General features: G+C 45.3%; 2 protein-coding genes and 1 long non-coding RNA gene across 5 annotated transcripts in view; 2 read left to right on the top strand and 1 right to left on the bottom strand.

Annotated features, from left to right (window-relative positions):
* rgs7b (regulator of G protein signaling 7b) overlaps positions 1-3,257 on the top strand; it is a 71,620-nt gene extending 68,363 nt beyond the window's left edge. The window contains exons 16-18 of one of the 3 annotated variants that reach the window (XM_018761202.2): positions 83-172; positions 1,363-1,399; positions 2,635-3,257. In XM_018761202.2, coding sequence (XP_018616718.1) covers positions 83-172; positions 1,363-1,383 — 111 coding nt within the window. In that variant the 3' untranslated portion in view covers positions 1,384-1,399; positions 2,635-3,257. The other 2 variants (XR_003797300.1, XM_018761201.2) reach the window with 2 other exon arrangements.
* A 434-nt stretch (positions 3,258-3,691) lies between these two features.
* On the top strand, positions 3,692-15,247 carry grem2b (gremlin 2, DAN family BMP antagonist b). The gene is made up of 2 exons (XM_018761335.2): positions 3,692-5,611; positions 14,103-15,247. Exon 2 carries the CDS (start codon positions 14,104-14,106, stop codon positions 14,605-14,607), a length of 504 nt encoding a protein of 167 aa, XP_018616851.1. The 5' UTR covers positions 3,692-5,611; position 14,103; the 3' UTR covers positions 14,608-15,247.
* Positions 9,758-14,371, bottom strand: LOC108939745 (uncharacterized). The gene is made up of 3 exons (XR_001966528.2): positions 14,302-14,371; positions 14,092-14,204; positions 9,758-9,792 (listed from the first exon to the last, which is right to left on the bottom strand). It is a non-coding gene; the product is annotated as an uncharacterized LOC108939745 (long non-coding RNA).
* Positions 15,248-16,285: the final 1,038 nt, after the last annotated feature.

The following is a 16,285-nucleotide window of genomic DNA, read 5'->3' as shown; positions in this document are numbered from 1 at the left end:
TGGTGGCTGTGAGCGCAGTGACAGGCATGCTGAGCCCCCCCCCCCCCCCCCAACATGACCGCTGTCTCGCCTCCCTTTGCAGGAGCACATTTACAAACTGATGAAGAGCGATTCCTACAGTCGCTTCATCCGTTCCAGTGCCTACCAGGAGCTGCTGCAGGCCAAAAAAAAGGTACAGCTGCTGGGGGCTCCAAGACAGCGGTCGAGACTGGATGTGGATGCGCTGGGTCCACTGAGGGCGGGGAGACACCGGAAATCAGCGTCCACACTGTGTAGTTCAGGGTTTAGAGAATCGGTCGACGTCCTGTCATCCACCGCATTCATACCTTTGCATGTCAGCTCTGTCATATACGGTACTTTACTGCCAAGTTTAATTTAAGGTAATTTTCTAATGCATTTTCTTTTGGGTAAAATTTTAGAGCGACAGTTCCATTCATTATGTGTAAGTGTGGCCTTTCCATTAATCATCTTTTTCTAGGATTCTATTAAAGCAGCTTTTTCTATTAAGTTCATTTTGCGTTTCATGTCTTCTAGAGAGGCCTTATTTGCTTGTTCTTATTTAAACAAATCTGCGTCAGCTCTAGTTTTGATCTCTTCCCAGAGCTTAGCTTGCATCCAGTCCTACCATTCTTCTGTTTAGCTTGGTTTTTTTCTTGCATTTTCTTTTTTCTCTATTGTTTTCTTCTCATCCATTGTTTTAATGGAAAACATTCAGGACCGCAGAACCTCATTCGAGAAATTCACCCGCAATGTGGTAAGTGTGGACCCCAGCCTGCGGTGATAAAGTGCGTGCCGATCGCGCCCCCTCGGCCTGTCACTTTATGCCCCATCCTTGTGTTAGAGGTCCCTCTCGATCCCGTCCTTAGTCCCACCTCACATCTGTTTTGCACCGCGCCGCAGGCTCTCCCACTGTCTGGCCCTTGTTAGAAACTCTTTGTGGACCCAGAACTTGTCCAGTCTTTCGGGGATGTTTTTCTGTTTGTCTGTTTCGAAACAGCAAATTGTCTTTTCTGCAAACACGTTTGTTTAGTAATGTGTGTGGAACTAAAGGTGAGCAAGGCGTGGCTGTGACCGGGTGACTGCATGACTCTGACTCTATGAAAGTGACCGACTTTTTGACTGACTGTGACTCTATGGCACTGACTGTATGACTTCATCTCTGAATGACTTTGACTTTATTACTGTAACATTCTATGACTCTGTGACAGTGACTGTATGACTATTATGACTGAATTATTATGACTGTATGACTGATCCTGTATCTGATTATAACTGTATGACTATTATGACTGTGTGACTGCCGGTGGAATATCACCGTGGAGCCACGGGGGTCTTCATACTTGTGCTTTCTGTCATCCTCAGAAAAGCAAGAACTTATTTTGAAGGAGCTTGCTTCCAGGTAATGTTCCTGCACGTTCCCTCCCTCTTTATCTTTTTTTGTTCTGCACATTGTTTCTATATTATTCACATATTTCTTTCACAGTACACACAGGATATTAATACAGCATCTAAAATTTGTGGCTGTTTCAGGTTTCATAGAATAAATATTTACTGACTACATAAATTTAGTTTGAAAATAATCTCTGTAAGCTCAGTAGCTGGATGACTAAGGCTGCACATCCTGTCACTTTACACATTTGATGGCAGACGGCTAAGAAATGTTAAGCAATGTTTTTTTTTTTTTTTTTTAAAAAAAAAAAGAAAAAAAGGCACAAAAATATCTTCGCTTTGGTGACAAGTTTATAGTTCCAACAGCTTGTGCATAAATGTCCTACGGCAATGCGGGAAATGTCAGGGATAAGAGTACTTTTCCTCCGTGCTGCAGATTTGTCATCTGGAGGATGTATGCAGTGGCTTAAAACAGAACCCTTTATCCTCGTACATTTCTGAGTATTTATGGGTATATTTCTGGTTACTCCGGTACAGGCTGACAGGACTTTAGCCTACAGTGCTGTGGAAGCATGGCAGTTTACCACAGTGGAACAGTAACATGGGGTACTGGAGGAGCTCCAACTGCTGCTCCTCATGTCACTGTCTTGTGCTCACAAAACATATTTCAAAGTGTAAAATGTGCATTACGAAAAGGTCAGAACATTCCAAAAACGCATAGAGTACATCATACATATTTTGCAGCAAGCATGTTGTGCTGTATATGTGACATTTTATTTAGCAGTAATAACTGTATTTATGCTTTTGGGCAGTTTTTTTATACCGGTGTTGTATTCCAGATTACAAATGATTTTTTTTTGACTGAAGTCAAACTTTGAAAAAGCACCAGTTCAGTTTTTTGCGCTGCTTTAAAACGGTCGCCAGAGATTTCACCAACATCGCGCATCTTTAAGAGCGAAACGTGTCGCGGTGGTTTTGGTGCTTTGCTCGTGAAAGAGCTCTTTCCTCACAGCGATCTTATGGAAGAGGTACGAGGGCCAGCAGCCTCCTGGTTTCAGCACGAGTAGAGGACACACTGAATAAAGTATTCATTTGATAAGCTCATGACCACTAATAACTCATATAATCTCAAAATCCAGGTCCAGGTTATTGCTTCATTTTTAATTACAAAAAACACAGACCCTTGAATTTCATGAAATGTGTTACACTTGAGAAGATTAATTTTCCTTCTTTTCTTTATTGTAGGAGAGAACTCTTCAAAGAGGCTAAGTCTTGTGCAGTCATGCTAAATTACAGTCATCTTTTAGCTTGGAAGAGGACCATAATTTCTACATTGTCGTAGTCTACAGTTCATCCAGATGAACCACTTGATAGTGGACCAGATGTTTGCATGTCCAAGGAACTTTTATTTCAAAATCTTTTCCTCGGTGTGAGAAAAGGGCATCTTGGACTTCTAGCAGAAGACGAACCTTCTGAAACACCTTTTACAGAAAGATGTGTGTCTGCTCTCCTCCTAGTTACATATCCACCAAATCTGTGTCTTGTGTGCAAGATGGGAAACGTTGACGTGTTTGGAAAGGAGAACAATTTAGCCGTCACTGGAGAAGCTTCTGCGTAGGAACACGTCCCGAGTCTCCGGCGAACCCGTTGCAGTATGGAAACATTACTATATGCATATATTGCATTTAATTGGCATTTTAATGCACTACTGATATTAGCAGTCTTCATCGCACTTGTAAAGTCACGTTCTGAAAAGGAGAAAAGCCGTGTTTGTCCTCTGTAGTCTGTATGTTTCTTGCATTTATTTTTATACCATATTTAAAGACACGTTTTACTTAAAATGTATTAAAGTTGGCCCTTTATCTGTTTATACGGGTACATTTTCATTTCTTTCATATGGATGTTTATATTGCGTGATTCGCAGCTCTTTGGACACTTGAAAGGAATTTAAAATCAATTTCCTGACGTCACTACGGCAATTCGTAGAAAGCCTTTAAAAAAAAAAAAAAAAAAAAACGAGATTACCTGGGTCCGTTTGTGTCCTGTGTGCTGTTTGTCTGCAAGAGAATCACTGGGTTGTCATTCTGGGCTAAACGTGGCTGCGTGTGTATGTGTGTGTTGCTCATACGGGGTGTTTCGACGTTCCTGTCCCTTCAGTGAATGTTCTCTTCCACTGGATCCAGGGCTTTGGGTGACAGCGCAGGGAGGCCCCCTGAGGGATGTCCCACTAGTACAGTTGCAGCAGCAGTGCTCAGGAACTCATGTCTGAGTGCTGTTGCCCACACAGCTCTCCCCCCCCCCCCCCAAGACAAGATGTGTTTCCTGGCTCCCAAAGGGATTCAGACTCAGCACAGTTTATTAATGTTTTTGACATTGTAATTTTTTCATCGCTTAGCTCACACCTTTGATCCATGCACCTCTGCAACGTTCCCTGGAACCATTCAGTATACGAGAACTGACATCCTGCCCATTACAAGTTGTGCCCTTAACCACTGTGCCCCTTGCTGCTCTAATAATGAAGCTAACTGTGTTTTTAGGCCTTCTCTCATAATCTGTCTGTGTGAAGCGTCTCGTCACGAGAAACATTTTGTGTTCCGAAAGCAGCTCGGTCCGAGGAGTCCGGGGACCCTCTGCGGGGCGGCGACGTGCCCGAGCACGACGGCACGAGGTGTGAGCTTCCCTTTGCATTGCAAATGAAATTTAAAGTAGTTCACACTTCCTCTCCAGATAATGTATCTTTTTACAGTAAGGAAGACATTTCATAACCATCCTCTTTGGATGACTAGATCTTGTTTGATTGTCCTGTCATGGGATGAACGTATTTTTTGTTGAAACTGCGAACCCGGTAAGGGAAGGAGGCTGACTGACGCTAACGGGCAATAATGATGAAACGGCCGTTGTTGCGCCATGTCATTTTCTTACTGTCTTTAGTACCTGCAGCCACTAGATGGCGTCAGTTGGGTCTCCTCAGAGAAGGGGGACCTCAGGAGAAAGGTGCCCAACACCAGAGCTCTGAGAAAGTGTTCAGTGTACAGCCCTTGGGAAGTATGCAGGTAACGGTGAAAATGTGAGTTTTACTGTACGATAATGTATATATTACAGGTACAGAGCACAGTAAAACCCTGGGAAACGTCTGTAAGTTAGTGGAATAAAGTTGGGGTGGATGGTGTAGATTTTCTGAGAAGGACATGAAAATGGAGCATGTGTGTAACAGTGTTAATGGAGAGAACATCAGTTCTGAGGACTGTGTATTAGGAAGAGTAAAAGTCCACCAAACATGGTAACACACTGGAGTTTGTGTGTAAGCGTGTGTCGCAAGTACTCTGGACCCTGTTAGGGCTGAAATGCTTCTTAGTGTTTTGGGAAACCTTTGTCACATAACTGTCACGACTGCCAGCTTCATATGTGCTCAGACTGCACACCTCAGTGTAAAATACTCTGAATAAGAGCTGGTGGTTATTGTGATTGTTACTAAGTGCTTGCTTTTCATTCATTCATACATTCTGTTATGTTTTAATTTATTCAATCTATTTTTTTCTTTTTCATTGACTGCTTCTGCTGTGCAGGTGGTCCAGAGCATATTCTAGAGTAATAGGTTGTGAGGCAGAGCATACCCTGGACAGGACATCACTCCATCGCAGGGCGATCTCTCACTCACTCACTCACGATACTTTAGTCACTGATACCAGAACCTGCTGGCAGGATTTCTACACCCAGGCAGGACAACAGTTTTCCCTAGTTTGCTGTGGAGCCCAAGGCTGAATGATCCGCTGAAGGCAGGACTTGAGGAGATGAATCCTGCCCGTGGTGATAAGTGCCGTGTGCCGCGTCTGCCGAACGTCAGGCATGTGGAGCTTCGGCAGTGACGGGGGTTGCTGTAGCGCGCTCGTCGTCCGGGCTCAGTAATAATTGAGGAGGAGGAGGAGGAGGAGGCTGAGACATGGAGGCTGGGGGGGGGGGAGGTGGGCTTGCTGGGATTTGTTTAGCGATCGGAGCCAATAGAAAGCTCAGACGGCGGTAATATTTGCACACCGGTGACGGAGCGGGCCCAGAAGGGGAGCTGGAGGCGCAGCAGGGACAAGTGAACAGCGGGGACACCGACGGGACCCCCGGTGCTGCCACACTTGCTGACCCAGGACAGCGGGCGTGAGTCCCCTGGACGTCGCCACCCCACGACGAAGCTGCCCACGGTGCTCATCTGCGAGAGAAGCTCGCGCTGCAGGTACATCTCGAACCCGTCTCACCTGCCTGTCGCCTCTACCACACCCCGCCAGAGCTGTCTCAGCTGTTCGGACAGTTTTGGTGCATTTTAAGACAGTAACACTTCGATGAACAGCTTCCAAATAATCTTGTTAGTTATTTACATGTCATATTAATATTAACAGGCATGAGGTCGGTTTAATAGTACAGGAATGGTGGGGGCGGGGACTGGTACCAGCTGTGTCTGCTAAGCTGCACAAGGTGTTAATGGACCAAGTTGTGCTGATTTCTGCAAATTGTCCTGGATTTCAGAACAAAACTTATGTACATATATGGCACTTCAAAGTCACACGTCAAGATGATTTTCAGCGGACGGTGTCTGTGAGCACGGCGGCTCACCGCGGGTCCAAGGTCCAAATCTAAACACTCCTCCTCACACACTTGCCTCATTTGTGTACAGAAGGTTTCCGAGTCTCTTCTATTCATAATTCCTTCAGTAAAAACAGGTCCGGTGAAGCTGATGGTGCCACCATAATCTTTCAATATTCTGAGGAACATTTATGAACTGGGGCAGTAAACATGGTATCAGTCAAGCCTCTTAGTTTCCAGCATGAAATACTATTTCTGGAGCTCTTCACAAATACTGACCTTTTGTAAGCTGCTATCTGTCTGCATTTCACACGTATATTTAAATTAATATATGTAATGTCCTTAAGGAAAAGTGACAGCTGTATTTGTGCTTTGAAGTTTCATCATCTATGACTGTAATAAGGCAGCAAACTTTTGTAGTTGACTTTTCTGGAAAAAAACGACTAATAATGAAATAGCTGATGCACGCCTTAGTTAAAAATAGAACACATTCAGTGCTCATTGATTGCATGTATTTGCAGACATATTTCAATTTATCGGTTTTTCTATGGTATTTATAGGCAAACTGTAAGGTTCTTGACCATGAACAAAGTGTTTGAAGAAACGCACGTGTCAGATGAAGTGTTTTTATGCGATGCTCTTCTCTGTACCATGGTACTGTGGCCAGCCTGTGCAAGGGTGGTGTGGGGTTCTTTAGTTAATGTTTTTCCACAGATGTGGTTGAATGTGCAACAGCAAACCTACCAGAAGGTTTTAACTACCGTGGCCTCGTGAGTCCACCTCCTGAGCTGGGAGCGCTGGGTTTTCCCCTTTCAGTACTCTGATACGTGTAAACAGCGGCGGCGGTTAGGGTTCGGAGGTGTCGGAGAACCAGTTGAAGATGAGTTGGATCAGAGCGTTTCATCCGAGTTCTTGGCCTTTGAAAGAGACTGTGTTTATGTTTAACGTTCATAAGTGCACAACTTCGGTAGGAAATAGTGTGTAAACTGTGCCCATGAAAAGAGCCATTTGTGATGTCAGTGCTCTTTCTTACATCATTGGATATAAAATAGTACCTTTTCCAATCTTATATAGCACTCTACTTGACACTTGCTCCACTTTCAAGGTGCGAAGGGAACATATCCATATTTTTCCAGCAAAGGCCCAAAGGCCCAAAAGCGCATTTCCTGCTGCGATGCTCCATAAGGTGCCTGCAACTTCTGGATCAGCATGGTGTCACATCCCTGACAAGCAGAATCCACTGCTTGTGGTGCTATACCTGCGGAGTGAGACAGGTGTGTGTGCTGGATCAAATTGGGGAGCGCTGCCTCCCTTCAGGGGGTGGCTTCACTCGAGTGTCTGTTACAGGAGCCAAGAGCTCTTCTGTTTGACTCTCTGCTGTCAGGTGACAAGTGTGGGACTGGAGGAGATGTCCATGCCATGACGCTCCTGCTGCCCGTTCCTACTACATCTCCGGGGTATTTTCTGGAGTCTTTTATGCTGCTCATTTTAAAATCTGGGGAGGTGCCCTTTGCATGGCCATCTATTCTAGAGCTTTGTAGGTCACCACTGAGGTCTGGGAAGTTGCTAGGTTTCCCTTTGACTCATGCCAGGGCCTCTGCTCTCCCCTGGTGAGAGTTCCTCTGGTGCCATGATGCCAGCTCAGTGCAAGGCTCGCAAACACCGAGTCGGCGAAAGAGCCTGGAACCACCCGATTGTCCTCCAGCTACCAGGTGGCGCATCCCTGCTGCAGCTTCGCCCAAGCTGGCTGGCGAAAGCCTAAATGTATCCCAGAGCTCAAAGCAATCCTCTGTAATAGCAGCCCCCTCCTTTACTCGCTGCTCCCTGGGGCACATGAAGATCTCACAGGATCTGTAGCATTACAGAGAATCCAAACCCACTGCAGGTCAGGCACAAAAACTAAGCAAAAAGGCAGGGCATGCAGGGACGGGGCTCCTTATTCATTTCTGACCATGTGTGACAGTGAAATGGTTGCGAATCTCTTTCAAAACAGAAGAAACAGAGTGGCATTAGAACATTAGAATTATCTCTCAGCTGGGGGCAATTACAACACGGGACGGGGTGCCAATGTCCAAACAGCCTTGGGGCCGTCTCATTATAACCACATTGTACAGGTTCTAAGTACCTTGAAATCTTGTTTTCTTTGCAAATGAGCTGGAAGACAGGCTTTTCTGCCAGTCCTATATGTTTCTGCTAAACATTTAAAAAACATAAATCTGATTATTGAGCTTTTGCTGTAAATGTTTTATTAGCTGGAGCCTTTGGCAGTACATCAGTTGGTATGATTGAAACAGCGGCTTTTTTAATAAAGATACCGTTCAACACTGCGCATCCATCACTGATGCCCTATAGCTCAACAGCTGTAAAAAATGGAATAATGAATGTACAATTAGTCCCCTACTTCTGAACTTTTGGGTAATGAAATTTTTGCTGATGCAAAGTATTTAGTATATTTTTCCTTATAGTATAGATAGCTATCATGAATAGAAATGTATGCCTTAACATTTTCAAAAGAGTGGAGAAGGTGTAAATGAAGTAAAGAGAAGATCAATAAGCTGTAGATGATCCCCTGCCTTCTACCAGTTTTGAGCCCATCAGTGAAGAGCCACCTCTCCATCATCCTGCACCTCCTTGTCACACCCCTGACTGAGCTAATGCACTGTTGTAAAAAACATAGAACTTAGGTTGTTTTAATTCTTATGAATATGCTTATATTTCTAATTATTATTCTTGTATTGGGTATTAGTGTATTTTGTGTGAGCTAGCAGTGAGTACCAGCACTATGATGTAGTTCTTAATTAGGTTTTCTAATTTACAATTTATTGTAAAAACTCCTAGAAGGCGACTCAGAACAGAGGCACGTGCACGAGGCATTCTGGCTCACCAGAAGGAGGGGCTGGGCGAGAGATACAGTACTGCTCAGCTGACACCTGAAAAAGGCCCTGTTGTCTCCCATCCTGCAGGGCTGTTCAGGTTTCTGACAAGTACATTATGTTTATTCTAAAGCCACATGCAACTCAGAGTGGGAAAAAAAAAGTGCATTTCAATAACATGGCAAGATGTACATAGAGTCACACAATTCTCAAAGTGTAGTAACATAGTCTAATACCACCGTTTTTGCCAGCATACGTTGAGTTCCTGCACGTGAAACTGATAAGCTCTTAGGGACCTGGCTTTTTCTGATGCACAAATGTAGTCCAGCGTCACCAGGCCCTAGTGTGGTCACATCTCCTTTGTAGCGCTTCCCTTTGGGCTAGATGGTGCAGCCGCTCCCACCACAGATAGTTCAGCAGTTGGCTGGGACCCCGTCCCGTTTTCGTTTCTGACAAAGATATTGAAATTATAGTCAGGTCAAACACTGTGAAATGTTAGAATTGGGCACAATAAAATACCTACTCCAGCAGAGGTTAGGTTGCACATATTCAATTCAATTCATTTTTATAGAGCGCTCTGCAGTGACACAGAGTGCTTTAACACAGGCATAAGGCAAGAAAAAAGGATACAGACAAAGAAGACAGTCGACTAATGGCTACCATAATTAAGTACTTTTATAGAGCTCTAAGTATGCCTACTGGCCACTGGGGAAAGGAAAAAAAAAAACCTCTGGGGGTCTATGGGCCAGTGGTTGCCCAGCCCTCCTGGGCATTCTAGAAAGTAACAATTGTAAGCCAGTGTAACAAGTAATAATGATTGTGTTGCAAAATGGCATCTTGGATCCCCAGCTCAGCATGGAACGTCTCGTACGTCACGGCAGACGGACATCATCCTCTGTTAGCAAGGGATTTGTCTGTCACCACTGGCTGGCCTCCTCAGGTCTTATGTAGCAAGGTAGTGCTGAACAAGAAGGTAGAACAGAGTTAGTAATTTACTTAAGTAGATTTAATATGCATTTTTATAAAGGTGATAAACAACCAAGGCATAGTGTCATGTTTGATCTCTTGCCTCTACAATGAACAACAACATTGAACTAAATGTAATCAGAAGAGGGGCACCAAGCAAACAGCATAGCGTTCTACTTTTGCCAGCAGTGACCAGTGTTTCTCTTATTACCACATCTGCTGCAAAGATGTCTGTCTGAATGTCAGAATTCTTTCAGATCCTGGCTAATAATTATTTGGGTATAGAATCATTGTTCCTGTCGAGCTTGACAAAGTGACAAATTAAACTTAATCTTCTTCTTCCTGTCCTTTTTAGGAAAGTATTTAAACTTGTGGAATGCTGGGGGGGGTAGGAGAGACTGACCCTGTGGTCCATGTCGGGGTGGCTGGGGGAATTATGGTGTCCGTAACAGTTTTGTAGTTTTTGTTTTATTTTTAGCATCCAAACAGCAGAATCGATGTATTTGGTAGAATAAAAGTCCGTGCTTAGGCACCACCAGCATAGCTGGGATTGCTGCATCCGCTCTGTTGCAAAGCTTTTCAAAGTTTTGTAAATGATATTCATGCGCTGCGGTTAAATGTTTACATATTTGTATCGAACTCTGAGGCCAGACTAAGCAAAACGTTAATTATTTTGCTGGGAGGCGCTGTGACGACAAGGTTTCTTCATGAATCGCCTTTGATTAACAGTGGTGTTTATTTGCACTGGTTTTAGAACTGACAAAACAGCAAATAGTACTAATGGCTCAATTAAGTCAATTTTGATTTAAGATGACAGATTAATTTCCCGTTTTAAAAGGAAAACAAATAGGCCCCCATTAAAAGAGCAGTTATAGATACACTTTCATTTGAACAGCACTTCAGTATGAGAGTTTCTCCTGTGACAGATGTTTTACTTCCTTGATGTATTAAATACTTGGATAAAGCACTTGAGGGAAAATTACAAAATAGAAGTTTTAAAGGCTGAGGGGTGGTGGGAGGGTGTGTTTTGATTATAGTTGGCAAGATAGTTGAGTCGATGTTTTCCACCGAGTTCCCAGTGGCTCTAGGGTCAGGGCTGACGTGACGGTGGACGTGTCTGTATCTCAGCGACTCCTTCACCTTCACCAGTCCTGCGGGTTTAACACCATCCCTGTTACTTTCATTTAATTCCCCTCGTTGGGTCAAAGGTCAAATAGATCAAAGCTGCATCTGAGGTCAAGGAAGGGCTCATGCCACGTTGTGGGTGAAATTATTTCTGCATTCTTGTGAGCGGCTTGACTTTCTTGGTGCGAGCCACTGCAGGAGGGACATGTCAAGGTCAGAACAGTTTCAGAACAATTACTTTGGGGAGAACACTTGACTAACTGGTCAAACTGAACCATGTCCTTCCGTTTACTCGGTCAGCCATCAGCTGGATGTGTTGCGTTTGGTTGAATACCCTGAACGTTCCCGACAGCCATCCGACGTGTTAGAGTAAAAGGGTCATCTGTGACAGAGCATTAGGGCACCCTCAGTGGCTTAGCAACATTTGGATTCCCAAATATGCTTCCTGAATTTTTTTCAAGAGATTGTTGCCTCAATCCTCTATCCTTCTTGCCAAGTCACAAGTTGCGTGGTGGTCCTGAGGGCCAGTGATCAATAAGATGATAAACGATGTACGTTCATCAGATGAATTTGTCAACAATCAGAACTGCATAGCAGTCTGTGGAGACCATGTATTTCTGTTTTCACTAATTTTAATGTAACAAGGATAAAATTACTTTCACAAAAGTTACTCAATTTTATTTTTATACTATTTCGGATAGTGGATTAAGGGCTGCCTATATTGGGAAGTTTTTATACGAAACAAAACAAATTACAAAAGACCAGTTGTTTTCTTAACCCAGGGAGGCAGCGTATAAGTGCTGGAAGAGGACCAGACCTTTAAAGCAGAAGGAAGGCTCACTGTGGCTGTGATACGTTGGAGTATAAAGAGCAAAAAACAGCACAAGTCAATAACTGTAGTTACATTTTCTGGACAGTAGATCAAGGCAAATCAAGAGACGACAATGATTTAAAAGAACCAAACCAACACCCCGCCTGAGAGGTAATATTTTGTAGTGCTGAATAAAGGAAAACCCTCTTGGCCATGAAAGAATGGGAGCTTGGAGGAAGGCGTCATAGCGCAGAGTAGAGACTACTAATCTGATCAAGGGTAGGTAAGAGTACAGCACTTTTACTATGCGCAGTCAGGGCCCTCACCGTTCAAAAGATTCAGTAGCCTTTGGGGTACGTCTGCTGCTTCAGATAATTTCCTCAATGACATTCCACACGGATAATATGGATTTGGCTGATGTCCCTGATGTAGTTTAACTGCCGTTTTCTAATTTTCCAATGATACAAATCAGTATCAAGATTAGAGCGCTTACCGCCTGTCACATAAATGCAGTAGGTCTGATGAGTTGTGCATTGTTGTTTATATATATGTTGGAAAAACACCCCCAGATTGGGATACATAGTAACAGAAGAGCCGAAGCGAAAATTAATGCCTTGGGCAGAGTGAACTTCAGTAACGAAGGGATTTATACCTGTGCTGCTTTTTTTTTTTTAAACTTAGCATTAAAAGCTTTCAGTTGAAATGATTTGGATTACCGTAATAGGCAATGAAATGTGGGGGGGGGGGGAAGATGTGAGGAAAATCCATAAAATTCTATTTTAGAATGGGAGGTCAGATTTGGTGTTAGGCAAGGCCCAGCAGGGTGGCACATGTCGTCACGAACCCTTGTGGCAGAAACTGGTTTAGGAGGTTGAGAGATACCAACTAGATATAGTTGGGCTCATCTCCACTCACAGTGTTGGTGCTGGAACCAGACTCCTCGATGAGGGGTGGTCTCTCTCCTACTCAGGAGTTGTGCAGAGAGAGAGAGAGGCACCGGGCAGGTGTGGGGATACTCACAAGCCCCTGGCTGGCTGCCGTACAGTTGGAGTTTGTCCCGGTGGATCAGAGGGTCGCCTCACCGTGACTATTGTGTGTGCTTATGCACCAAACAGCAGTTCAGAGTATTCGACCTTCTGGGAGAGAGTGGGTGGGGTTCCGGACAGGGTCCTACCTACAGACGCCATAGTCCTGCTGGGGGGCTTCAGTCCTCATGTTGGCAGTGACTGGGAAGAACGGCTTGCCCGATTTAAACCTGAATGGTGAAATGTTACTGGACTTCTGTACAAGCCATGGTTTGTCTATAACAAACACCATGTTTGAACACAAGGATGCTCGCAAGTGTACTTGATACCAGAGCTCTTTGGGTGAAGAGAGGTGCTGAGCTGGGTCAGATGGCGGGGGAAACAGACAGACGCAGTAGACCCAAGCGCATAGTGAGGGTGTGCTGGGAACGACTGTCGGAGAACCCTGTCCGGAATGATTTTAACTCCCACCTCTGTGAGAACTTCTCCCATGTCCTGGAGGAGGTAGGGGTCATGGAGTCCGAATGGACTCTGTTCAAAACCTCCATTCTGGAAGCAGCCAGGCGCAGCTGTGGTCAAAAAGTTGTTGGTGCCAGTCATGGTGGCAACCAAAGAACCGGCTGATGGACACCGGTGGTGAGGGAAGCAGTCAAGCTGAAGGAGGAGGAGGCCTTTAGGGCCTGGTTGCCTCTGGGGACTCCTGACTCAGCAGATAGGTATCAGCAGGCAAAAAAGGCAGCAGCGGTTGCAATAGCAAAATGAGGAGCATGGGAGGAGTTTGGAGAGGCCATGGAAAATTGTGTGAAGTGGTTGGTATGAGGATCAGAATCTCCAAGGCTAAGTCCATGGTTCTCTCACAGAAAAGGATTGCATGCCCCCTCCAGGTAAGGGGAGAGAATTTGCACCAGGTGGAGGAGTTAATATCTTGGGGTCTTATTCATGAGTGTGAGATTGGCAGCAGTAGTGCAGTTGCTGTACCAGACTGTAGTGGTGAAGGGGGAACTTAGCCATAAGGCAAAGGGACGAGACCCCGAGGTCATCCCAGGACCGACTGGAGAGATTATATCTCCCACTTGGCTGGGGATCCCCCTGGGGTGAGCTGGAGGAAGTTGCGAGGGACAGGGACATCTGAGCTTCTCTACTCTCCCTATTGCGACCATGACCCTAAGCAGCCTAGAACATGGATGGATGGTGCTGAGATGTATACATGTCACTTTGCATGAAGAACCAGTCTGCTGTGCCTCAGGAGATGATAGTTCATAGGAATATTTCCTGTTTCACACCATGAATGTGATATACTAAACGACTGCCCTCTAATACTGTCGTTATGTACCTTTGTTGAAGGATGCAGTGGAAGAAGCTCGTGCTGTCGGCCCTCCTGGCTACAGCCCTGTGTGCTGCCGCAGCGTCCAGGAAGTCTCGGCCTCAAGGCTCCATCCCCTCGCCCTACAAGAGAAGCAACAACACGTCCGAGCGGCGCGCACGCAAGCAGGAGGTGCTGGCCTCCAGCCAGGAGGCGCTGGTGGTAACTGAGCGCAAGTACCTGCGCAGTGACTGGTGCAAGACGCAGCCGCTACGGCAGACGGTGGCCGAGGAAGGCTGCCGGAGCCGCACCGTCCTCAACCGTTTCTGCTACGGCCAGTGCAACTCTTTCTACATCCCGCGCCACATCAGGAAGGAGCAGGAGGCCTTCCAGTCGTGCGCTTTCTGTCGGCCGAACAAGTTCACTACGCTTACGGTGGAGCTGGATTGCCCCGGGCTGCAGCCGCCATTTCGCCACCGCAAGATCCAGTGTGTGAAGCAATGCCGCTGCATCTCCGTCCACGTGGGGGAGTCCGGCAAACCCTGAGGCCCCTGGGGCCAGACCGATTCACTAGCTATTTCTTCTTAAAGGAGAGTTCTCACTAGACAAAGACAGATGGGCAGGCGACACAGTTATAGCTGTAGCACACTAAGAAAACAGCAGCCACAGGTATCTGTAGGGGTTAGGAGACCCTCTCCAGACTGCAACACTACAGCCAAGATTAACACTCCCTTGATGAAGAGTGATATAAAGCAGTATGACAGATCTCTCTCAATGGGCATCCTGCCTTCATAGTTTGTAAATACCTCATACTAAATCAGGGTGGGGGGAGAGGGGTGATATGGTGGGAAGTAAGGTGTCAGATAGCTGAACTACCCCCCCCCAGACAGGACTGTGCCGATGCAGCTGCGGTGGCAAGATGGCCATCGACCTGGTCTTTCAAAACTTTGTATTTAAAAAAAAAAAAAAAAAAAAAAAATCCTGAGGGAGAGGTTGCTGGCCCAGACGCAGTAGCAAGCTGGTGCTGAATTGATAGCGACAGGTGTTGCACTTAGCTCGACTTGGTGGGTCATGTGCACCGACTGACAACACCGTGTCTGTGGGCAGAGCGTCAGCCCCCTGCAGCCACTGGGGACCTGGGAACCACATACTACAGACTGACTGACATGTAAAGGAAATTATATATATATATATACAGTATGACTGTGGTACCATATGTTACAATTCAGTATATATCTATTTAGAGAAAATTAACTATTAAATCTATTTAGAATAATGTTTGTGTTTTTTGTTTGATATGACAGTCCAGCTGTGCACAAAAACAAAATTAGTAATACTTACTGCATGTGGTGGCTCAACCTCAAAGGACTGCAGGGTTGTTTTAATGAGTTACGCTGTGTGAAAGATCAGCATGCGAGTAAAAATGAACAAAAACGTTCCAGCATTTGAACACGGTGCATCTGCGAATGCTCCGGAACACGACACTTGGCAGCAGCTGACAGATGGCCTCGGAAAGCCGCACTCCAGCAATGGTTTGACTGAACCTACAGACTTTTGTACCACTTAGGGGCTGGGGACGACAAATGAATCGTCAATCTCCCATCAGGCCTACGCTGTGCTCACGAAACAGGACAAATTGCTGGCAATTTGTCAGTGTCACATCATTTGTGATGCATGCCCTATGAACCCCCTCCAAGTGTTGCACGCCCCTGTAACAACATGAACGGTCCCCACACATGCAGTTTCTGTGGTGCTCAGGGAGTAACACTCGGCTTCAAAACCACCATCTATACCCTTAAAAGACAGGTATCATAAAAAAGCAAGGTATCACTGTGCAGCTGGAAGACCAAAAAATACATCCAAATTAATATATATATATATTTTAAATTGTAAGGATTGTGGTTTATGGGGTGCTTGTGTTGGAGGTGAGAGGCCAGCTATTGGGCCCTTACATAGCCGTATGACACAAGCAATGCTGTTTCCTTCATGCCACAACACCGTCAATTACATGGATTTTGTCCCAGTCCAGCCTCTTTCGTGTCACACATATTTTCACCTTTCTACTCACAAGAACACACACACTTCGGGTTTCATCCTACCTACAGTGCTTTGTGATGCTTGGTTGCTGAACTACGTACTTACTAGGCTGCAGAAGTCACCTGAACGCACAGTGTGTTCCGGTCACTTCTGCACCCTAGTAAGTACGCAGTTCATTTGGGATTCT

This window comes from Scleropages formosus, chromosome 24 (assembly GCF_900964775.1).
Source record: "Scleropages formosus chromosome 24, fSclFor1.1, whole genome shotgun sequence".
Lineage (NCBI taxonomy): Eukaryota > Metazoa > Chordata > Actinopteri > Osteoglossiformes > Osteoglossidae > Scleropages > Scleropages formosus.
This window is presented reverse-complemented; position numbering and strand designations above follow the sequence as displayed.

Bases quoted from the DNA above. Each gene is read 5' to 3' on its own strand.
- grem2b (XM_018761335.2), top strand. From the start codon at position 14,104: ATGCAGTGGAAGAAGCTCGTGCTGTCGGCCCTCCTGGCTACAGCCCTG.